Below are 26,124 nucleotides of genomic sequence, written 5' to 3'. Positions count from 1 at the left end.
GTTGCGACCCCAATCGTATTCGGATTCTACTTTGCGCAGGTGTGCGTGATCATTAATCCAGAAATGGAAGTGAACGTTGAGGAGTTACGAACACTCTAGCCGGTCGCGCGTCTAGGCGCCGCGTTTCTTTCCCGTTCGCCGCGTCGTTTTCGCCAGCGTCCGTCGATCGCTTCTTTCCTCTTTGTTTCTTTTATAGGTACGCGATAAAAAAGAGGCGTGGCGCGCACGTTACCTGCGTGAACGATCTCGCGGTTTGAACTATTAAGCGCGCTTGGCCATTGCTCGCGAGCTAAAGCGTGAGCGCCGAAGTGAGTTTTTTTTTGCTCGCGGTTCGCCTCTTTATCGAGGCGATTACAGCGTTTTAAGACTATTTCAGCGGACTTCTCTCTTTTTTTCTTTTTGCCTTCACTCGCACTGCAGCTCCGTCCGTTGGCAGCCGCCAACAAGACTACATACCGCTCCACGTTGCTTTTTAATTGGGGAATCGCCGGTGAACGCATCAACCTTGAGATCTCAAGGCGAATCGAACATCTGTCTACGCACCTTGGATTATTATTTCGTATCGCGTAATTACGCTGGAGCGCGAATCAGGGTAATTCCTCGAAAAGGTTCACGGTCGACGTCTTCTTTTCACTTCCCGTGTAGAACATCCCATACACGTGTCACATTTTTTTCCTTTCTACAGATACTTTATTGAGATTAAAATTGAGGATAATTCGACGAAAAAAAATTTCTGGTACTTAATATAACAATTTAGCTAAAAAATGATTAACTTACTACATCTGCTTTTGACTTCACTCGTCAAAATTCTCTTTAATTCTTATTTCGCATCTCAGTTTCTTATAAAATTGTCGATATATTCTAACTTTGTGAATAACATCATTTTTTTTGTCTGAACTTTAATGCTTATGAGTGAGAGTACGATATTTCCATACATATGGCAATTTCTGTATCCTATACAAGAAATAGAAAGTAATCGATGTATAACAAGTACTAGTCTATTTTACAAAATCGACAATAAATCGTAAATGTATCATATAATATATAAAATATAAAAATATTCACAACGCCAAATTTTAAATCCGAATTTTTATCCAAGAGAAATTTCGTAATACAAATACATTTAACTCTCATTATACGTATATCAATATTTAATGACGCGCAATGGTGATGTTTCAAGTCTATGAAGCATAATCCAACGTCTAAGGAAAACAAAACAAGCACCTACACCGCAAGCGATTGTGCAGAACGTTCTAACGCTCGGGACAAATTCGTAATTTATTCGCTGGTATTCGCGACTGCTACCTCGCGCAAGTGGTAAGAACGAGGAATTACCTATAGGTCGCTCCTTAAACGTATACGCATGCCGATACGTGGTATACGAGGCTGCCTATTGCGCGCGTGGATTTTCCATAGAATGGTCGATCGACGGTGGGCTCGTCCGCGCTATGCGGTATGCGGAAAAAAATTCCACATAATTAACCCATAAAGCAGCGCAATCGCCGGGGATCTCTCTATGGTTTATCCATAAGCGAGCGGCGAGGCCGCTCCGCGAATCGCGCGTGCTGCACATGCACCTGTGTGCTGGTGCGCCGCACCTGTACGCGGCCACGTAAAGGCGAAATTATACGGTTCGTTTCTGGCTTCGATGCTCTCTGGCTTCGAGGTAAAAAGCAAGGAAACGCTCATCCAGATCTAATCAGTTTGGATCTCTCGAAAAATATTGATATGCACTAAATTGTACTGCGTTACATTGAAAATAAATAATAAAAAATAAACGGAAAAATATATATGGTAAGAAATTTATGGGCTCCATGAAATTGCAGTGGATCGAACTGCATGGCCTAGTTTCTAATGATAAAGAAAAACTCGTTTTGTATTCGTGCTGAGTAAGCGTTGAAAGTGAATCGTATAAACACGGCTTAAGCCAGACAACGTGCGTGTGCGTAAGACACACATAGTCGGGCGAAGCGCGACAAGCTCGACGGGTAGTTTCGTTTGCGTGCAGTTCATAATATAGAATTCCGCTGTCTCGCGCGATGGTCCGTGGAATTTTAAACGCGTCTCTCTCGAAGTGCCGAGTAAGTGTACGCCTTCGCACTTAGTTATTAATCGAGCGAACGTTAATCAGAAGATATCGGACGTTAAGTCACGAGTGAATTCAAATCGGGAGAGCAGGAAACTACTTGAATAATCAAAACTCGAGATACTTCTATCCTGTTACGGGCACACGGAATTTTCATGGAACCAGCAATAAACCGTGAAACCGACTCTAAGCTTATCGAGGAACAGGAATTCATCGCCTACGATCTCTGACGCATCCTACACGCATATCGCGGAAATGGCAATCGGGACGCAAGTCCGTGAACAAGAGCGCTGTTTGAAGGCGCCCGTGCAAACGCAAGTCCGTGAACAAGTGCAAATGCATTCTTTCGAGCTGTGCCCCCGGGGCCTGGTGCCGCGATCGTGTTTACTGTCGCAAGATTCGATTTAAATTCCAGCCGTGCACGTTAGGCGGCCGCACATAAATTTAGTCTACTCACCGGTAGATACGCAGAGCGGCGGCGGCGGCGGCGTGGGCGTCGTCGAGGGCGACGGTACTCTTCTTGCGACGGCGTTAATTATCGCCGCCGGACTGTACCGTGGCACCTGCAACACCACGGGAGTTTTCACGGACAAGTCCACTGGTTCCAGCTGCACCGGCGGTCCCGCCGCCTGCAACAGAAGGAAACGTGCTCGTCAGTGGCTTGGCAACTATATACCATTAACAGAAGCGTTCCTACCCATTGGGCATAGTACTTGAGATCTATCAGGTGCCTTTCAGGCTGTACAAGAATGTTTGAAAGCCGCAAAGAGGAATTTGTTGATCTCGAAATGGAAAAGAAGCACTATTAAATTAACACTAGAACAGGAGATCAAAAAATGACCTGTTTGACATTTTTTAAAATAATTATTATTCATTTTTAAAACATCACAATTTCTGAAATTTCCTCTGACATTTATTGAAATATACAAATAATCAATTTTATAAATTTGTTTTCTCTTTTTTTCATCTTGAACCCTTCGGTAGAAATATAGGTTAATATTCGGTAGTTTCAGTGTTAATAAATATTTAATTGAAATAAAAATGTGGTATATCATTTAAATTATTTGTCTCAATTAAATTAATATAAATAAATATATAATGAACTTTATAAATCATGATAACATAACATAAATATTTGATTCGTAAAACTATAGAATAATGTTTTGCATTATTCTATAAGGCATTTTCTGATAATTTTCGAATGTAAAATCGTAGGAGTTCTCCTCAATTCCTAGCGAAATTGTTATAATATTTAATATAAAGGTGTGTAGTTCATCGCGATTGCATAAGGTCAACGGAGATCTTAAAGGATCTCTACCACGACTCGTTCGCGTAGGTGTCCCTCCTCTTCCTTCCAGATATTGGAGAAAAGGTGCGAAGCAATCTCGAGACTTCACATTACACCGTTCCGAGTTAATTCACATGTATTTCGAGGCCGTTGTTGCGCTGACGTAAATGAATATTAGTATAATACGACGTTTACATAACGTGGTAATTTTGCGGATGTTACCGCTGCGGCTATGGGGGACTCGATTTGACGAGACTTAGATGCGGCAAGTATAATTTCGTCACCCACGCAACATCGCCGATTGTCATACCCGAGATTGTCGAGTTAATGCCCCGATGCCCCGTAAATAATAATTTTTCGAAAGCCGCGATATTTCGATATAGAACAAACGGACAAAGGGTCTTAGCCTGTGTACGTGACTTACTCAGCCGCGGTTTCAATAGCCGATGCTGATAGCAGGCCAAAGTGCTTAAGCGCAATTAGCATAACTAGCGTCGGTAGTGACGTGGACTAATCACGACCAGTTCCCACGAGAGATTCGACTCGGCCTAAGCCTGTCGGTCGCTTGTATACCCCGCGCTATCTAATTTCCCTGTGACACACCTCCGATCGTCTAATGACCGACGGAATTAATAGTCAATCACGCGAAGGAACCAATTCTCATAGATTGCGATCAAATTGGATGCGAACGTCATTGGTATCGAAAACGAGACGATTGACAAAAACGGTACTTTCGACCATTAATATCTAAGTATAGAGCGGATGTGCTATGCAGCGTCGTGAGAGAAAGTGTTACCAATACAAATTATGTTAATTTGTATTTAGAATTTATTAAAGATTCAGTGTGCATTAATATGCATATTTATTACATTTATATAAAATAAATTAATAAAAAAAATCAAGAACAGTCGTACAAATTAATCTCTCGAAGTCTTATTAAAATATAAATGAAGGAAGAAAGAGACAAAAATAATGAGGATAAGAAAAGAGAAAAGAAAAAGAAAATAATGGTGAATTGCAATGATTGTATAAAACTGTTAGCATGAAACATAATATTTGTTTCGCTTCTCTGTCGCGAAAAATAACGCAGTTGTTACACACAATGCATTCCCCTACGTCTGTCACTAACGCTAACTAAATATTCGTACCGCAACGCGATACGACACGACGCCTAATTGCATCAAAAGAGGATCGTTTTGTAGCGGCCGTGATCGATCGCTGCGTTCCGCGTTCGATATCGGATTTCCGAAACAATCGTGCAGAAGATCGGATTTACAGCACACGGCGACCGGTTTCGCGCGCGATTGTTTCCCCGACAACAACCTCTCGATGAAACGTGGGAATGCTCGTGCACACATCGACAATGAAAAGCTCGGCCTCTCTTCTGTCCGCGCCGTATACCCGTCATAGGATCAAACAAATGGTTCGTGTCGTGAAACACGATACGACGCTAATAGCGCAACTTCGACCGGCCGGTGGTTACACTGGCGGTGAGTGTAACTGTAACACCACGGCGCGATTAACAAATTACACGTAACACATCCGCGCGCGCGCGCACACACACAAAACGACTCTCCGTGTTGTGCTACCCGCAATAATTTATAACGGAGTTTACCGGCGCATTTAGCAGAGCTATTCAAATCACTGTAAAACTGTGCGACCAATGAGAAAATATTAAAGAATGAAAGGCTTTACAATTCGTCCTCGCAGAAACGTATTGTAAAATTAGAATATAAATAACAGTCCCGCCTTTTATCGTTATCATAATTCATCATTTCTTATTTTCTGTATTTTCATGGACATCTAAATGAAATAATAAAATATTATATGAGAATAATGTACAACTATAATTTAAAAAAAATTGAAAACATTTTGATTTAACATAATTTTAATTCAAAATTTAGCTGCGTACACATATGTTTTTCGTATTGCATAGTTTGAAATTTGTTAAAAAATCAAACTTGTGTGAAAACATTCCAATGTTTCTGACTGAGCGTGGTTGCACAATTAAATAGTTTAATATTTCGAAATGGCGATGGCAAGCGTTTAACAAAATATATCGCGTTGCAAATGACGAAATAAAGTACGCCCGACAGTAAATACGAAACACGCCGCGCCGGTCGCTTCTTGTGACACGCCGAATTCGCGATTCCGTCGATTCCGAAGGCGCAGGCACTCGGCACGCAAAACACGGTCCCCGTCCCATCGCGGAGTTCTGGTTTCTGGAAACCGCGATACGTGCGCTTGTTATTCATGAGCCGCGAGATGAGCAGCGACGTCGGTAACTACAGCAGGACAAGCGTATTTTTCGGGCGGGCAGTAAAAGCCACGAGGACGCGGTTATATGCGTGTCACGCAGGTTGGAGACGCACGAAGCGGCGCGACGGCGGCCTGGTCGCCTTTACGACACACGGCGATTCTAATTAAATCTAATATACGCACGCGGCAATAATCCGTCGTAAACCGCGACATCCGTCGGGCAATAAATAATTATAAACTAATAAACTTTAACGAGAGGGAATGCGCGCCTGGCCGTCGCGTCGCGTCGCGCGGAAGGGCAGAGCCGGATCCCGTCGAGGCCGGGAGATACGCGCGAGATACGCCCGATGCGCGCGAAAAAGGACGAAACAAATATCGCGATCGGCTGCAGTCCCTCGATGGATGAAATCAAACGACGCATTAAATCGTCGATGACTAATGAAAGACCGGGTAAACTGTTCCTAATGATCCCAGTCTGCGCACCGCGAGAGAGACGTACATATATGTTTTATATATCGCATACGTTTACGCGCGGGCATGTACGTTTACGTCTAAATACGTACATGAGCGTAATATAGACGGGCATATTCGTACCTATGTATTACGTATGTTCTCACAGTAGCGGCCCGTAATGAGTGTAACGTTCATCAATCATTCGTTGAGCAATCCCCGACCCAGGCGAGTCCCGGCAGAATTAATTTAATTACTACAAATGTTTCGGGATAAAAATGGTCCGCGATCGATGCCGCGTCGTCGGCGACGCCACATCGTAACGCAACGTCTACGTAAATAGTTTCAAATCGATGCTTTTGTAGAATTTTCCGGCGAAGGCAGTAATAGTACAGCAAAAAAAAAGGGAGAGGCAGAAAATGTTAGATAATAACATAAAAATGATAATATTTTAATCGTAAAGAGATCCATTTGATTAAATATAAGCTTGGAGAAAGGCAAATAGCACCATTTAACGAATCAGACAAAATTAATACATCTTTCAAAAATTCTTGAATTATTACTCTTTGGATTTCTAAGATCATGTTATGTATTTTCAACTATAGTCGATTAGCGAACGTCCACCGCATTAGCTTTTCCACATTTCCACTTCTTACTACTCTTGTTCCCTTGGCAAATTTTTCTGCATTCTCTATTTTGTCACACCTTGTCGGACGTGTCTTTCAACGAATCAGATCAACAACGACGTTAATCTCTTTCCGGTGCCTGCACACTCTCGCGCCCCATTAGATCGTCGAGTAATAAATTCTTGGCGGACAGCGACGTTAATTACGTCGTTTCTGTAACGCGTAATGGCGAAGCTTATGCATTAAAGTATGACGTTACGAAAGGATTATTCTAAATGTTAACGTTTTCTTTGCCCGAGGTGGCGTTGGGTTCGCGAGCGCGCGGCGCGGCGCGGCACCTCGAATCTCTCGCTCCTCCTCGCGCGATCGGGGAATATGTACACATAGGCGGTCCCGGGCATATATGCGGCTGTGTCTTTGAAATTATCGGCAAGATCTACCGTGACCGAGGTAACTGCGGAGTTATTACGGAGATAGGCCCATTACATATTATACACGGTTTCTTTTTATCGCGAATAGCGCGCGGCGCGCCCCTCGCGCGCGTGAGATTAGGTGAAGTTGCCGATGTAGACATTATCCGGAGATTGGGTGTTTAGAGGGCGATTTTTGAATTAGTAGATTAGTCCGCGCCGCGCCGCGGCAGTATCGAGCGTGTCGCTCCACAACGCTCCCGACACCGTTTTTGCTCGTTCCCCGTTTCTTGCGTGGTGTTCCTATGCATCACGAGATTTCGCAACTCGCCGAGGGAGCGACAATTAAATCGTTACGCTCGCATCGAGCCAAGCGTGAACCAACCGCGAGGTTTTGCGCCCGTAAACCCGCAAATGCAACTCCCAAGCGATTCGTTAAGTTTTGTAAACAATAATGCTTCGCTAAAGATAATCCACTGTAACATCAGTTCCATCTTCGCTCGAATAAGACATCGCTTTTTTTTTATGAGAAAGTCATTTCTTCGCCATCTCCGCTCAGAATCCGTCTGAATTCGTTGGCTGGACCTCTCGGTTGTTTTTTTTTAACAGCGCACGTGTGTTTTTCGCGTTCATATATCACGGCGAGCACATATGTCTCTCTCGGTTGCCGAATACAGTCTTCTCGGCCAGTTCATTATCGTCTCGCGATTGTACGCGGATAAATCCACTCGCTCGGTACTGCGCCCGCGGCTAATCGAGGCTGGCCAAATTAACCGGTCGCGCACCGAGTGCATCTACCTTTGGGAGCGCGCGACATTATACTTGTTTACCCGTCGCGCATCCGTGACTCCGAGGGCAACCTCTCCACCGAAAGGTGGAACGTCCCCTTTCACGTGCCCATATATTTTTCGCTTTATACACGTCCCCTTTCATGCGCCATATATTTTTTGCTCGCGTCCGCGCTCTCCAACGTTTCATCGCTTCCGCGTAGTGCGGAATAACAACATTTTGCGCGAATCAAAAGAGAGAGAGAGGAAAAAAAAGGAACATTTCGCGTAACGCGACGTGCGTGCGGATTCGCCAAATGACCGTTCCAATTAAAGAGGCCCGCAATGCGAACTCCTTAATTTCGACGAATTATCGCGTTCACATGTCATCGAGAAGGATACCGCGATTAACGAAACTGTCAATCAGGTGGAAGATGATGCGCCGCCGTTTCGACAGCTTAATTCGATTCGGCAGGGGGAAACGGTTTATGACAGCAAGCCCGGAGAGACCGGGAATCTTTATTTGGCAATGGCAGACCTCGTTAGCGACGAATACGAACGGACTAAATAGGTAGAAAAAGAGAAAATCACCCGACTCTCTGTCAGGGGAAGCGTTAATTTGAGACGCCGCGACTTGACATTTCCATCACGATCGGATCATTCACAATTTTTCTTCTCAGATCGCTTCCCGTGTCTTTTCGGCCACCTGTACATTATCTTCCGTCTCGTTTTTAATTTGCTCTTACTCTCTCTCTCTATCTTTTTTCTTGTCTCTTTGCAACGACATTTATGGAAATCAAGAATCTTCCACCAATCAGACTTAATTGGATTTAATTAGCACGATCATGAAACTTCGTCGGTGGTCGTGGACCCATCTTAGGTAGAATACATGCACATCATATGCTACAATCGGATCGACCCACACAGTGGATTATGTATTGTATTATCTCCCGTGGCCAAAGTTATCTCGTGAAGAACACATAAGTTCTCCTCGGTCTGCACACTGCCTAGTTCTGCTATTTATAAATATATTTAGAAATATAATTTAGTAGGAAATGTAGAGCAAGTAATATATTTACAGACCACACCTAACAGGAAGAAATAAAGAAGGAAACTGATCTGAAAGCTTACCTATCTACATTTGAAAATATACACTTTCCGAGCAATAAATTTGACAACATCTACAATAATTTATAGTATCTCTACGTATTTATCAAATTGCTAAAAATATATATATATATTTGTTAAGGCATACTTTAGTTGTAATAAAAATGTAAATTCAAAGTCATTTCATTCTAAATAAAAAAAATACTGAGATAAGATTCCTTATATCTCACGAAAATCTCGAGAACGATAATAAACGGTTTAAAGCGCAAATTATCGCACCATTTAATCCAGCTAATTACTCGAAAAGCGAGACGTAACGAGCGCGCTCTTCGCAAGGGCGCATCTGCCGCTCGCGCGGTTTCTCGCATCTACGAATGCACTCGGCCGACGAAAAGAATTCCGCGCACGTTTCACGGTGCGAGACACGCCCCGTGACATCATCCGTTGATGCCGAGTCCCATAAAGGCGAAGTGCAGCGGTAAGAAGAAGCGCAGCGAGAAGGAGGCGTGGGGCCGGACGAGGAGGAAAGAAAGACGGACGAAGGGGAGCCCGAGAGCGCTCGAGCGCATCAGTCGCGGGAAAGAATTCCAGACGATGTTACAGCTGATGCGAATTAAGCCGCGGCGGATTTATCATGCAGCAGCGGACACTCCCTGTTGTCTCTTCGACTTTGCGCCTCTGCCTGCCAGGGACGGATCTACCGGATTTACCAGGGAACGGGGCCGTAAAAACAAAAGCTCCAGAAAATCCGTAATCATAATACGAAACTTATACAAAGTGAAAAGAAAGAACCTTTTGCAGGGAAACAGTTTCATGCCGTATTAATAGACAAAATAAAGGAACTAGTTTTTACCATAAAAGTTGGACCCAATAATTAATTAAATCTTCCGAAACTTTAGATTAATATCGTCCGTAAATAATATTAGGAGCGATCACGACAAATTGATGGTGAAAAAATATTATGCTTATTTATTAAATGTTTATTTTGAGTTTTTTGTTTGCACCACTTGCTTATAAAAATGTCTCTGAAAAGAGACACGCTTTTTGAGATACATGGCAACTTTAATCTCGCGGTAAAACAAATTTAATTTTTGTATCATGCGCGCACCAAGCTAAAATGTTGTACAAAATTTTTGGAATATCAGGAGCATACAACAATCTATTAAAATATTAATAAATTTACTGCAAGCTGCGATTGGATTGTGGCCTTCCCTTTCAATCCGTCACTGATTACAATCTTCCTCCTCGACAGCTCTTCGTTATTTCCCTTCCTGCTTCTGCCCTTTCTCCTTTCGTGTCGCCACTCATGGAATTCGCGGGCTTATCGCGCTCCTCGTAAAGATGTCATTGATTATACGCGTCGTTCGCACGCTGAGATATTACGCGTAGTGTGAATATAGCATGCAATAAAGATGCCTTCGGATGTTCGTGCACGCGCGATGTACCGCAATGCAATTGCGCCATGTATATTGGTGAAAGTCGTAACGTGGAAAAAAAATTACAGCTAGATGCCTGATTAATTGCGTCTGCTTGGTGAAGATATAAAAACTGTAACGGACGCTATCGAGGTCCCTAAAGTGATAAGATAAATTTAACAATATCGCCCCAATGTGTGTTGTCATGTATCAGGATTGTACCATTTTACTCATCGACATATACCATCGTACGGAGAAAATAATTCTTTCGCGAAAGATTTCCACACAGCTTCTATATATTGCAGATAGCTAGAGGTATAAATGAATGGAACAAGAAAACGTCATTATCCATAAAGAGGATGCCATAAATTTTACAGATTGGCGCGCGATATATGGCGATTAAATAACGAGCAGCTTAATATACGTAATAACATACGAAATTATTAGTTATTAATGCTATTTAATTAATAACAAATTAACTTCGTAATTTACTAGCAAGATGGGCGATGATATTGGATTATACTTAATCATTTATGAGTCGAGATCAGATATTGTATGTCAATACTTGTTACGTAACAAGATACTTTTAATACAGCGTGTGCACTGAGAGAAATCTAAATAGTTGTGGCAACTATTTTTTTGGCAACTCTGCAGTTTAACTACTTGTAACTAGTTTTCCAAAGTAATAGGAACTAAATAGTACTGAATACCATAAAAATATAGTCACAGAAACAATATTTGTCAACTATTAGTTGAAAGTTAAATATCGCCTCAACTATAATTATTATAGTTATATAGACTCCATAAAACAAGATATGACAATAACATTTTTCAAGTTTAGACAACTCCTTGACTTATTGTTTAGACAAATATTTTTTTGTTGTGTAGCATACTTCCAGAAGCTGGTGCGGGCGGCAGCGCGGACACGCGCGGCGAGAGAGTTCGGCTCGCGCCCGCTACGCGGTGCATCGCCAGTATACTTTTGCGTGTTTAAAATTCAACATCGATTCCTATAACTAGGGTCGCTTAGCAGGGTTTTTCCAGCGATCCTTCTAAGGTTCGCCAGTCAGGGTGTGTTCACCCACATATATATTAATCAATTTTGGATTATAAATAGATTGCATCGACGCCGCTAGGCGTCGCATCGCCCGTACATTCTCTCGAGTTCAAAATTCCGCACCGACCTGTATATAAGGAGACCCCCTACGGGACCAAAACAGATATTTTCAGGCGCTAGTTGCTAAGTATATTAATTATAAATCTTTTAGTTTAACAAATAAGAAATTATTCTTTATTAGACAACTCTAAAAATTATGTTGATATCACTACAATGAATAATTATTCATGTTACTACAACATACTTTTTGCATACACAATATATTTTTCGTTAATGCCACTACTTTCTTGTAGTTTAAATAATTTATTTATTGTTGTTATTACAACTATATTATACATAGTTGAGGCGCTATTTATCCACAAATTTCTAGACGGTTTAACAAAAAAAATTCTAGTTGCTGGTACAAATTTTTTCTCTGAGTGTGTCTACAAAGCCTCTGGATGTCATAAATTGAAACTCATTGTGATTTACGTTGAACTTGGTGTAACAAACTTCAGCAGCAACGGGTTGAATTAACCGGGATCGTGTTCCGAATGATTTATAATTCGAAAATTGCGTATCCCCCGAAATGTATAGTCGCTGCAATTTATCGCGGCTAATGATCGCGAGGGACGGAACACAAGAGCACTGCGGAGTTTTGAAATCGATAAATAATAATCGAAAGAACGAGGCGTGCCACATTTTTTCGAAGGTCCTCGCTCTGGATCTCGAGATCCGCGTGGTTTTTCGCGCCGGGGCACGTCACGCCGACGTTTCTTCGCGCGCACACTACGCCACACGCTCGACGCGCATCTTGACGCTCAAAGATGTCATTGATTAAACGAGCAGGAAGCGGCCGAACGAAATATTTCTACGCGAGTTCTCACCCACACGCGCGAGCAACGCATTATGACGCGCGGACGTATGAATAGGCATGGCTCTTGGACTCTCTTTCTTGAGAGAGATGCGCTTGGGCGTGCACACGAGCTCTTTCATACGCCAAAAGCCCTCTTGGCATACCAGATACGTCTATGAGGAGAGAGAGAGGCACAAAAAGAAGAATCGTGTCTCGAGAAAGCGTATAACACGCATTCAAAAAGAACATGGCAGCGAAACGATGGAATGTGAACTCTTTCAATATTAATTAATTAAATTCTTAATGCTTAATGACAAACTTTCTGATGTTGTATAACGAGGAGCAATGATAATAAAATTAAAACCATGTAATAAGCATTATTTCCTCTACGTTTTAGAAGCTAATATAATACATCTAATATAATTTATAATCATATAAAATTATTATAAGTATAACAATTATTATGATATAAAATATGAATATATAGTAAGTAGAAAAACGAATCGCAAGAATTGACATTTACTTAAACCAGACGAGCGGAAAACGCACCGCGATCGATCGTACGGCGATAGTCGCGAGGCTCTCGTACCTGCGCCCGAGGTGGTGGCTTTTAGGGAAATGAGTCACGCACAGGGATACTTCATAAGCATAATGCACCTCGCGCACAAGAGAGTACCATCGATACGCTCGCGAAACGATCGCGGCTACCGGAGTTCGCGAGATTTCTCCCTGCGGTGCGATGGCACACAAGCTGCCGAGTTAATTTGCTCCCAGACAGCAGACTTCATTACTCGCCGACTAATTATTGGTTCATTAACGGTACACCGGTGGTTTATTGATGTTAACGAGCGTCGCCGCGAAAATATTGCCGCCCTTTAATCGCGACCAGTTCAGTCGGGAGAGCGGAGAGAAGTGAAGCGCCGCGTGTCGTCCTTCATTATCCCTCTGCGCCTTCTCGCCCCCGTGCCCTCTTCTTTTCTCGTTCGCCTCCGGTTCGCAAGTGAACCGGAAAAAAAAACCGGTTCCGCGTCATTATCGTGTCAGAAACTTAGCGCGTCCGTTTCGATACGGCGAAACAGCCGTCCGCATCGGCGCGTCGATAGACGATACCCGCCGCTCGATTTTCGACAATTATTCCGCTTGTCCAGACGTCGTCTACTACTTCAGGTAATGCTGAGTGATCCTCGGATCCTCCCAGCGGTTTACATAATGCTACTTTGACGATATATCGGAAGCAATTAAGATTTCATCACGTCTTGGACGTATCATCATCAGAATTTATTCTTCTCCGTGGAATCATCCATCTTCTTTAATTCTAGAACGTCTAGCTTTTTTGATGATATTGTTGACCGCAGATAGTGTAACATTATTTAACTGATGTGTTAATATATATTTTTTTTAACTGTCAGTAGCGATAAGAAAATTGCGAAAGTATTCATTAGATAGCCCTTAGTTTAAGTTACTTAAATAAAATAATGTAATAATTATGTAGTAAAATAAACGCTGAATAATCAAATTATGTTCTTTTTTTTAATCCTTAATTTCCTCACGCTTAATAATATAATTTATTTAATGGTTTGGATTGGAAAATTTATATGTATATATATAGTATATATGCATACAGAAACCAATATGAAGCTGCCAAAAGACCTAGGCTTGGATCGCATGGCTTTGTTACTAAATTGATTGTTTATCGTTACGATCCTATTTCTCTTATTATTATATAATTAATTTAGTGAGTGCCATCGCGCGAAACAAATTGTGTACCTCGACATTCTAGTTTTGTTTTGAATTTAGACCATCACGTTTTGTTTTCCCAATTAACGATTACACGGTGTGTCGACGCGTTTTGCACTGCAATTCCCGACGAATGAAGCGAAGCGGTTAGATTCCCGGCTGATGATAATTATATCGTAACTCAGAAACGCCTAATACCCATATATCCGCGACTACCGCGGTGCGTTTTATTCGAGCAATTAATCAGGAACTTATACGTCCTGTTATTAATCGTAACATCAATAGCCGGCGGACGTAACCGCCGTTGTTGTCGGCGCTTAACGAGATCATTGTTCCCGTCTAGTATCGACGATTAACTCTCGCGAAGCGATTTGTAATTCGAGTTACAAGGCGTTTTATTTCGTTTCTGTTCGTGCGTTCGTGATTATTCGCCTGCTTTAATGAACTTCGATTATGTTGACGCACCGGTAATGAAACGCATTAATTATAATTACGCTTATGCTCGCCAGATGTAAGAGCATTGTTGTAGGAAATTATCAACGTTGTATATTGATTACGACATGAATTCTGCAATTATGCGTAATTAAATGGTGAATTGCAGCTATTTCATCCACCGCGGAAAGAAATTACATTTCTGCGTGACTCGGCCGTTCCTTTTCCTCAATCGCAATCTATGCAAAATTAATTTTTAGCGATCGTGACAAGTTTCGGAATTCGGAAGGCCTCCATCGCAGGCGCGGTTTGATGTATTACTCAAAATAAAAAAAAAAAATAGCGGAATGCGTTTGATTAGATTCGATTATATTTCGACTCGGCAACGTGCTGCTTTCATTTTGACTCTCCGTCTCTTTTTTTACGAAATCACCCAGCAGCGCCGGAGTATTCGCGATAGCGTCGTAAATCTGCTATCCACCACTATTTATTACGAAACGAGCCTCGTTTCTCAACTCGCAAATGTATTAAGAGCCTTTTATTAAATAAGTAACAATGAGCGGATTATCGATCAAACCTCGGACGATGGCAGCACGGTAATATCCAATCAATTTTTCACTCCCTTACGCAGAGGTTCAATCCTTTTCTTTTCGCGCGTTACTTCGGGACGGACAAAAAAAATCTATCTCGCGAGTGTCGCGGTAACTGTTCCATCATCGTGTTCCCCGGGAGACGTAATACGTCACGCTATTACGACGATACATGCGACAAGGAACACAGCGACTTCCCCAATTGCTCCCCCAAAGCCGTCGGGCGAGAATGCCTCTGATGGATTTCCAATTCCGACTTGATTTATTGGCGTGGTCTTATGGTTCAGCTGTCGCTCCGGCCGTCTCGTGATCATCATACATGAATATCTAGCGACTCTCTTCTTTCGCGCTTCCACGATAGATTACACACGACGGAGGATATTAGACTCGCGCGCACCATCAGGCGGGTAAATTGACGCCGGCTGATTATACGTGTTTTACGGAGTTCCGTAGGTGTTTTATTTTATTAAGGCTCAGCCCGTACACACCTGTTGAACATGCACGTAATATATTAGCCGATGTATAATTTAACTTAATTAATTTAGATTGATACTATTGGCGTTTGTTTTACGCATGATTACACACATTTTCCATCATTTTCTATTAACGCGATATATGTTAATCATCTCAGTTATATATTAGGACGTAAGAAATTTCCGATGACCTTTATGCTCTCTTATATAAGTATACATGATTATGTGTGTGCAACAGATTTAAAAATAAAATTAAAACTTTACACACAAGAATTAACTTAAGATCTTTATTACTTATTTGTAATAGCTAAATTGAGCCTCAATTCTAAAAGTAATTGCTAAATTGCAATTATTTAAATAATATTTCAAATAAACTAATCATAGGTTTGTAAACCTCTATACATAGAAATCTTGCTAAATTAATATACATTGATCATCCTCGAACATAATGTTATTATAATATCATCTTTATTTCAAAATCTGATGTTAATTAACGACTTTTATCACAAGATATATTAAATGACACGGTCTCAGAAAAATTTCTACAAAATTATTATTAAAGACTTTTCCCTCTAAGGAAAAGTTCGATGAGAGAATTCGGCGAATTAAGCACAACTGGCATACTTAAAGACGATTTCGTACGTCAATATGTATCTGGACGTGCGCCCGATTCCTCGGAGAGGAGAAAGCAGAGCCGACACGCCGCCTAATTTCATGGGGAATTTACAATTTGTAGCCGGCTCGGCTGCCTTCATCTCGCTACTCGTTATTATTGATTATCCGCTCGATCGTCAATACCAGCAGCTGCGCGAGCAACTAGGATGATACACTCGTCATGTACCGTACCGTTGCATCGGCTATCTCGAATCTAATATAATGCCGGAATCGGAATGTCCGTCTGACGTGCAAGAACGCGGACTTTCCGGCAAATATGCGATTTTCTCTAAAGTAACGACGCGTAAAAAAAATAACTCGAGAACCTTCACACCGTTTTCTCATTTAAAACGTGATTATTATAACCCAGAGTCGCGACATAATGTTCGCATAAAATTTCAAAAATACAAATAATAAATTTAGGATAAATCCTTTACGACAACTACAAAGGTTAAATCTTCTAAAAATAATCAGATATTAAACAAAGTAACGTATGACTTGCAGTAACCCACGACTTGCAATATCGCGCGCACCATCTCAGCTTGAAGCTCCAAGATGAAAAGGGAAAAAAATCGCGTGAACACCTTGCACAGAGAGCGAGCGTCTAGCGGGAGGTCGAAAAACAGGTACGGCTACACGGAGGAACGACTTCGTGAGGCTCTTCTCTACGTTGACATTCGAACGTACCGTACGGCCGCGGCCAGCGGGTGCCATGCCGGTGCCATGCGCTTGCAGGAAGTCGTGAGCGTGGCGGTGCGCGGTGGTTCACAAGCGCGCTGCACCGTCCAGAACCTGTTTGATTAAGCAAAAATGTCGCTTACCGCACGAGGACAGGTGGGGGAGGATGGATAAAGAAAACCGATGCCGACGAGGAGATAACGCTGATCAGGGGGGAGGGGGGTGCGAGTCTCCCCCGAGACCAAAAGACGCGAGAAGAAGAAGACGGCGGAGGAGTCAGCCCGGTGGTGGCTCGCGACGAACGTGGAAGCGCCGCTTTTTTCGAGGACGTGCACCGCGGCATCGGTTACTAATAGCGGAATATAGATACGGGCGCCGCGGGTGTACAGACGCTAAGCCGTCTCCTAAGAAGAGCCGATTAAAACGGCCGCGCGGCGCCGTTTTTCACCGTCGGCGTCGGTGTCGACGAGGGAGAGAGAGAGAGAAAGAGAGAGTTCCCGGGGTCCTGTATAAGGAAGCGCGTCCCGCTACACCGAGCGAACAATGAGCGTGTGCCGACGCACTGGAAATGACATTTGAGCGGCTCGAAGGAGCGAGGTAGTCACCTCGTAAAGGAGGAGCGGACGCGACCGTGGTGGCAGGTGGGACAGAGCTGAAAACGACGATGCGAGGGACGACGCGACCGGCGCGACTAGCGTAAGAAGTATCGGCTCGTTATATTGCTACCTTACGTCGTGGTGGCGACGCGCTTAAAGACTCGCGCGACTCTTATACGGCCGCGCGGGCCGGCCGTCAACTCTCCGCGCGTATCCATAGACTGCAAATTTCCGCGTCACGTTACTTGTACGGAATGGCTTCTTAGGCTTGACAGACGAGTGAGCATTGTGTTTCGAAATATTTCCGTTCCCCGTCTGTGATTGTGATCTGACTGATTCAGTTCATGTTTCAAATAAATCAAACGTAGGAATTTAAAAAAACGCTGAAACGCGAATTTCGTAAGACCATTTCTATTTAGAAATTTGAGAAATATTATGTTATAAAAGAAAAACAATTATCTACTTCTTCTTTGTTTAATTTTATAACAATAAAATTGTAAAATTGCGCAACAATAATCAAATCATCACTATCATATTTTTATGTGTGCCTTGTTATTTAAAAATTGTTTGTGGCTAAATTTAAAATTTTAGTTATCAAAGGCTCAATTAAATAATCAATAAATCAATTGAAAAAAGTAAGGAGCACAGAGCCGCAACTGGGTGTTAACAAATACATGTCTTCAATGTTAACACTGAGTTGCGACTCTCTATGCTCTTTACTGTGTGATTTATTAAATTTTTAGTCTTTTTTTTTGGTCCATTTAGTCCATTATCACATAATTCAACCTACGTATCGATTGCGTTTTGCGTGTTTAAATCGCATCAGACGAAATGGGGAAGACGGGAATCACCGGTTTACCCTCATCCCTCAGCTAACTCCTCTCGAGATCAGACTGAATAATAGCCGAAGCTAGGTAGCCACGGTCGATCGCTACCGGCAAGCAACTCACGGGAGAGCCTGTAATAATTGATTAACCTGGACGGGCATAAGGAGGTACGCCCGGCGAACGATAATGATATTACACTCGCGCAGTGCAACTCGGCTACATCGGTAGGGAGCCGCCGAGCGTCGGCGTGGCTTCCTAGATGCATGACTTGCACTACTTCCGCGGATCTCACAATCGGTCAAATCGCGAGTAAAAGCTGCCGTCATTGGAATGCCGTTTTGCCTTCGAAACGGCCGCCTCGCGCTTTCGACCACAGAGATACCAATGATCAAAATGTAGAGAAAAGGAAGACGTCACTGGACGTCCAAATTTATATTCGCGAATAATTACTTCGGTGTGTCTTTCTCTCTCTTTCGCGCGAGAGTCGATTGAAATTATATCGTAATTACAATCGAAGGTTGCCACCGCTAATTCGATAACGAGTCAGAACGCGGAGAAATGAGCGAAAGAGACGCTCGCGATCACGCTCGCGCGTTCTCCCGCGATCTAGCAAGTCCGAGCGCGACGATTGGCGATGCAAAGCCCATAATACAAGGTTGCGGATCGTGTAATAATAATCGCGGCTGTTTATTCAAATGAGCCACGGCCGACGTCGGCACGTTGGTGTTTATGCTCGCCACGGAAGTTGTCGTGAGGGCAATAATCACCGTCGCGGATAATGCGACGCGCCGCCGCGTATATGCACGCGCGTATATATATATATATCAACTCATTCCTAATATTATTCCTCGCGCATGTACACGGTAGCCGGGACACTGTTGCAACATGCTACGCATGTAGGGTGCATAAGGAGCTAATAATGTATTGCCGCGTACTTGCTGCGGGCGAGCCAAGCGAGTCTTTAGTCGGTGCAACGCGCGTGCGCATATGCGTGGCATGTACGCCGAGTCGTTTGGTTTTCATAAACGGATACCTTTACGCGACGCCGTTATTACAAGATGTGACTCTTTTATCGGTCGTTTAATCTTCCGACAATGCTCGGAGTTCATTTGTAACGTGTGTCCATGACACTTTGCGAGGTCTCGAAACGAAATTAAGCGTTCTACTGCACACCTTAAAAATTATAACATTTAAATACCCCAAGAACAAGTTGATCAATGACAAAAAAAGTTTTGTCTTTCTAAAAATATTTAAACGTCTTTTCTAACTCTATAGGAAAACTTCATAGGCATTATTGAAAAAAACAGGATATAATATAATGGTCAAAGTAAATTTAAAAGACAATAATACCTAATAATACCTTATATCAATAAAAAGATTACGCGGAACTTTGCGCACCGTTAGCGTGCCGTTATTATGGCATAGTAATGCTAGTGCTTTCTCAAATTTTAAGTATAGACGGAGCAACATAATAAAATTATAGCGTCTCACGCGAATCGACACCTACAATAATGGGGCTGGCTCGCGTCCTATTCCGGGCCCCGAGTCCGATCGTCGCAAACGAGCTCTTTTGTAATTATAACATTCACTCGGCACGTCAACACTCCGCCGAGATAAAGCGCCTCGAAATTGTCCTTGATACGCGTTACACGACGTGCGCCGACCCGGTTACGATTCGTTAGTCACGACTGAACGCGTAAATCTTTATTTAATTATGCCCAACGGCTATGGTCCACATCACGAGATCGCGCGAAGAAAAAAAACATTCGTCAACTAAATCAAGCAACGCGGGGGAGGCGAGGAGAGAGAGAGAGAGAGAGAGAGAGAGAGAGAGAGAGAGAGGGGAGGAACCTTCATTACGAGAACAGGGAACCGCGCGCCCCTGTATCGCTCATCCACCGTTCCCCCTTATTTATGACGCACGCAACGCCACTTGAGGAACGTTTTAACGAACGAACGGTTCTTTCTCTCTCCCTCTTTTGTAACACAGCACTTCCTCGTACAAATTAAGTGCCTTTCTTCCGATAGTAAACGTCCGCGCCGGTAATTTAGAGATTTAGAAATTGTTGCGCGGCGTTGCTGACGCCGCGCCGGCCGGCAGAAATAATGATGCCCTCCCTCCCCCTGGCATGCCGAACAAAATCCGCCCGAGAAATCCCAATCATCGTTGAGATCTGCTCTGACCGTATTTATTTCTTTTTTTTTTTTTTTTTTTTGCATCGTAGAGAAAGCTAGGCGCGATTGTATTTTGAGGATGCGCCATATATCCTCCGCAGTTTTATAACGACCGAATTTTCTCTTGCACAATTTATCTCTGAAATACATTAATCGTATATTAATCGTTTGAACTCACCGTGTGTATAAAGTATCTTGTTTCATGGTAAGACACGCCTTGAAGCATGTTACAGGCAGAAAGGAATGTTAGATTCGATTAGTAAAATCTCTTTTCCTTTAAAGCCTCTTAATATCAATATTGAAGTGTTTTTCTTGATACACACAAAAATTAAGAAAAGAGGCACAAATTAATGACAGGAAAATATGTTACAAGCAAACAAGTAAAAAAAATTATACATTGGTAATTTACGAATATCTAGACGATACGCTTTAATAAGCTAATGATACACCCTGAAAAGCGTTTCAGCGCGTAAGAAGCATAATAGTGAAAGCTGGAATTTTTACGAGTGGTTTTCAGCGTTTCTCGTTGCATACCAGAATTTTTCAGAGCGTATTATTAATGCATTATTTTAGCAGCAGAAGGAAACGCTTTACGCCTACCGATAAACCACGCAAGCGTTTTAAAGAAAGATCTATGTTTGGTAGAGTATTACGATTATATCCTATACTTGACGGATATTTATTCTTATGAAAGGCGCACTTAACGCGTAGTGCTATCTCCAACGCCATATACAGATACGAAACGCTATAATTATCCATATCTAACGGAATAATTGATTTCACTGACGAGCTTTAATAACTCGCCTCGTACTAGGCCTCGTAATAACTCACGTGTACATCCTGGTCTCGCGGGAGTGTCAAAACAAGTAACTGCGAGTCGTCGTCGCGATTGCGAGGCGGAAAAATCCTCTCCATTAGGAAGGGTATAACGGAAAAGCATGACGAAGTAACGTTAAACCGGTCGTCTGAATTATCAACGTGCAACAACGACGTTCACCGGCCGCGCGCACGCAGGCTACCGATATATACACCGGTAAAAGAGTGATACTTTTCGGAGTGCTGCCATACCGGAAACGACGATCGTAAATCCCGCGTGGAACACCACTAGAAAACGCACAATGTGCATGGAAATAATAATAATATCATCACGGATCGTTAGCAGGCGTAGCGAGGCATTTCAAACTCGCAATAATCGACAGGGTCGTCCATTGTACTGTAATTTATGGCATTACTTGCGAACGAGTTTTATTAAATTTCACAGAAAGCCTTGTGAAAATTCCCGACTGCTGTACAATGGTGCTAATTTCCTTCGCATGCGAGGTCGTATCCATGATCTTATCTTATTAATTGTAATCAACAGGTGTTTAATTATTATGCACAATGTATCTGATTTTAAATTGACGAATGGTATACATTGTGTAGAATTCTCGTGCCGCGGTAAATATATATTTTAGCTCAGACGCTCTTCAATGTATTAACGTCGAGATATATAAAAGTAAAACCTTAATTCTAAGTTTAATAAAAAACTTAACTAAAATATATATATCTACTCTTAAAATGAGGTATGTATTTTATAACGATAGGAAATAAATAGTTTCTTTTTTATCCACAATATATTTATTATTTTAATTTATTCTATTCCTTTTTATTACAGTATACATCATTCTACGTTTTTAACTTCTTCATGGTAAGAGCATGCAAATATAATTTATGCAAATTTTTAAAAATTTGAATACTTATTTCTCACTGTAATCCAGGCAATAAGAGAAAGGGAGAAACAGAGATTTATCTTTCAGGATATATTGCCGGTTTAGAGAAGACAGTTTAGAGAAGATACGTGTAAGGGGAACGGAGGGGGGCCATTCGAAACCGATCAAGTCACATTTATTTGGATGACGTGCGTCGGCGGTTGAATCCGACGATGAGAATTTTATGCGGGATTTCCTCGCGCTCACGCGCAACGCCAAAGCATAACTATTTCACATGAGAGATAGCATCTGCGGAAATACCCGTCGCCCCGTTATTCGCCGGTATCCACGATTCCCGTGGAATCAGTCAGTAGGTATACGTTACGTACGTATGGTCGCACGAAGTGCCGGGATACCAGATATATTCCCTTTGTTACCTCATCTCTCAGCTCCGCGGTGGTCGATCGTTACGTGATCATTACGGTCAGCGGGTCATTGCCACGATCGCTTAGATCCCAATGATAGCGTGCGATCGGCTGCACGATTAAAACGAGCGCGGGAGGTAGCCAGGCAGAAAGAACGGGAAGATTACACGGCTCGATCGATCATTCGTATCGGCAATAAATTCTAGGTACTATGCATTCGCATGTAAATTTCGCACCGCGGTTCATCCTGGTTATTGTTTATCGAAAGAATCCTGCTCTCGCGAAGCTATTTCAACTGCTCAAAATACATTTCTTTTTAAATAAGACATTTTTTTTTAATATATACGTCGTTTTTTTTTTATTATATGATATTTATATGCAATAAGAAAAGATTTTATATAAATTATGGAGCAGAATTGTGCGGCGAGCTTTATATATGTATATATATAGCATCAAAAAATTTTGCAGGTCTGAAGGTCAGAAACACTTTCAAATTCGCGACTATCATTAATTACTAATAGCCGAAGCGTTATTCGCCGGGAGCATACAATTTCTGTATCGATGTCTGATCGAACTGACATTTGACACGGGAAGAAACAGCCAACGGCTGTTAATTTCGGACGTCGAAGGAGCGAACAAATATTTAGCAGGCCGTCCGCGCGATTGATTTCGGACAGAAACGCCAGGTTAAGACGACGTGAGAACGAGCGAGCTATCGCGCTTCTCTCCAGGACTTTTCGAAGGGGACCTTATCCTGGCCAGATCTGACGAACGTTCGGGCTGTCAATCACGTAATTTGAGGATCGGCCGTATAGGGGCCCGCCGTGACGACCGAAGTAATTGCAGGCTTCCCGGGACTCGGCGGCCTCCACGAATAAACACAGAAACCCATCCGCGTCTCCTGCGTGCAGCCTTAATCGGCCGATTGTGTTTAATTACAAGCCGCATGCTTTTTTTCTGGTGATTAATCGATCGATCGAAGGATGTTCGGGCAAGGGGTCGAAAAGCGTATCGGGACCGGCGAAGTCAGGGGTGGATGGTGACTTTCCAAAACTTCCAAGTTAATAAATTTTCAGGATTCTTTAACGGGAGTAAATCAGCGTGAAAATATTAAAGAAAGAACACGTTTAACAGGCTTTCAAAAGACACAAACATTTTAAGTAGAATTATTTATCAATTTCATTCAGATTTAATACGGCGAAAAAATAAATATAGATTTAAAATACGTTGTCTTTTTAATCGCACTGTATAAAGAAAGAACCAAAAGACAAACCAAAACGAGAATTTTCAAGAGTTGCGTCCGATGTTACCTCAGAAAAGAAAAAAACGGCTTTTTGCAAACGTATGATTAATTGGATTTCCGTGTAGGTCCATTTCAAGCGTAAACAAAGGAGGGCCGGTGTATCCGAATGCAAGTTCCGGACAGCGAGAGAATGCGCCGCGGAATAAGGTGTTCCTAGTCAACCAGCTGTTTAACTGAACGGCACGATGGTTGCAACGTGTGTTTACGACACGGGGCGGGAGGGCAGCCCGGCCGAGCAGCCCGGCGGCAGACGACGGATAATAAATCACGGCCTCGGCAGGCTAACGCGTTCTATTCTGCGGCGTGTTGGACGAGGTCTACTTTCGAAAACGGAAAAATGGCAGGACGACGCGCGTGGAAGGGAGACGTACTTTCGCAGAGAGGCGAATCATCGTCGTCACTGAAACGAAGGTCGGCCGGCTCCCGAAAGGCACGAATCTCTAGCTGTTCTTTTGTGAAAAATATCCTTTAGCAGTAGTAGTTGTTATAACGCACGATCTAATGAGTAATATTAATATGATAAGATACATATTATATAATTTGCTGCGATAAATTGTGATAAGTATCTAAGATCGCCATCGTTTCCGTGAAAAAAAAAATCATTGAGTCGGAATATTATACGATTGCCGTCGTTCCCAGCGTCTCGTGGAGTGCAACGAATCTTACGACTGAGTTAAATCACAACGATCTTGAGAACATTTCGCGAAGAAACGACTTTTCGATGGTGTCGAGGTAATCCCCGTACGTACGTAATTTTATTGCGCGGCAGCCGCGCCGGGGAACGTTTACCTCGAGGAGCGCGGGTTCATATTTGTAATACGCGATTTACTAGCCGGAGGAATTCACTTAAGGCCTCCCGGGGAACCCGCCGCGCGATTTTGTAATGAAGCGCAATAAAAGCTTCGCGGCTACGCGAGATGACACACACGCTCTCGTCGAGTATTCTACCGGTACCGCAGATACTCAACACGGCGGCAACGACGGCAGATGTTACGACTGTTAAAGCCAGGCTCCGAACGACTGACTCGACAGATCTCCGCGTGAAAAAAGGAGGTACCGAGTATTATGCGGTACCTTCCTCTTCCTAGAGGTAACGAGCGTACTCGGGACTCGGGAATGAGTCGGGACTTCCGGAAATGTTACACGCTCTCAACGTCGCGCCGCCGCTTCCAACGGCGGTGCCTCTGAAGACAACGGAGCCGGTGATGCGCGCGGTGGTGGATTTCTACGAATAGGATTGACGAGCCGCGACTCGACTCGCGGCCTGATGAATTCGCTACATCGAGTTCTCTATCAACCTTACACGCGCCAGATCTAAATCACGCTACTCCTTTTCATAGAAACTCGTATAGTCATCAGAAGCTATGGCGTCATGTACGCGAGATTACATTACCGTATAGCTTTGGTATTTCGCATTATCTTTCAAGGCGTTCTATCAATTATATCGAGTTATTAGCAACTTCGCTGTCGCTCCTTAAAAGCGGCACTTTATCGTACCGCGAGACGCGTCGCGCCGCTGTGAAATACCACTAATCTTCCGCTAGTCGCCGGTAGCGCGCGACGCTTACGCGGAAGACTTCTCTCCTCGGTAATCCCAGCCTTGATGTACTTAATAATTTTTTGCACGCTTCGCGAGTATGTATATACATCGCGCATAGAATTACGTGTAGGAAAAATCTAAGCGTTCTTCGTGGCGCGACTTGTCGCGGCGATTTATCGCGATCCATAAACGGCGCGAAGGTATACACAAAAAAGGCGACTGAAACGCCCAAGGAGAAAAAAAGAGACGAAGAGACCGCGGCCGAGGTGAGGTGAGCGTAGAGGCCGACTTCGCGTCCACCTGATGCGGTGTCTCGAAGGACGCCGCGCGTCTTCTGCATAGAGATCCGCGGCGACACGGTCGCGGCGGCGATTGTCGAAGAAAGTAGGCGCGAGCTGATTGTGAGCTTAGGATCGCCAACACACCGGCGAACGATCGTGCGCGTATACGCGAGATTATCTGTCGAACAAGAGAATCGGTGGACCGCGTGTGAATCGTCGAGAGGAATAATATGCCTCCGAGCGCGCACCGACAGCCATCGAGCGAGGTCTCGACAAAGCGATTCCCCTCGCGACAGGGAAATCGAATTGTATATGACGCACCTCGTTCCGATGCGGGCTTCGTATCGAGTTATCCTCACCCGAGA

General features: G+C 43.1%; 1 protein-coding gene across 1 annotated transcript in view; it reads right to left on the bottom strand.

Annotated features, from left to right (window-relative positions):
• Positions 1–2,543: 2,543 nt before the first annotated feature.
• LOC112458858 overlaps positions 2,544–26,124 on the bottom strand; it is a gene marked incomplete at its 3' end in the record, with an annotated part of 144,617 nt that continues 121,036 nt past the window's right edge. The window contains exon 4 of the mRNA XM_025022680.1: positions 2,544–2,715. Coding sequence (XP_024878448.1) covers positions 2,544–2,715 — 172 coding nt within the window. The remainder of the gene's footprint in view (positions 2,716–26,124) is intronic.

The sequence above is a fragment of the Temnothorax curvispinosus genome, unplaced genomic scaffold (assembly GCF_003070985.1).
Source record: "Temnothorax curvispinosus isolate PA1 unplaced genomic scaffold, ASM307098v1 QBEX01009282.1, whole genome shotgun sequence".
In the NCBI taxonomy this organism is placed as follows: domain Eukaryota; kingdom Metazoa; phylum Arthropoda; class Insecta; order Hymenoptera; family Formicidae; genus Temnothorax; species Temnothorax curvispinosus.
Note: the sequence above shows the minus strand (reverse complement) of the source record. Positions and strands in the feature narration are given on the sequence as shown.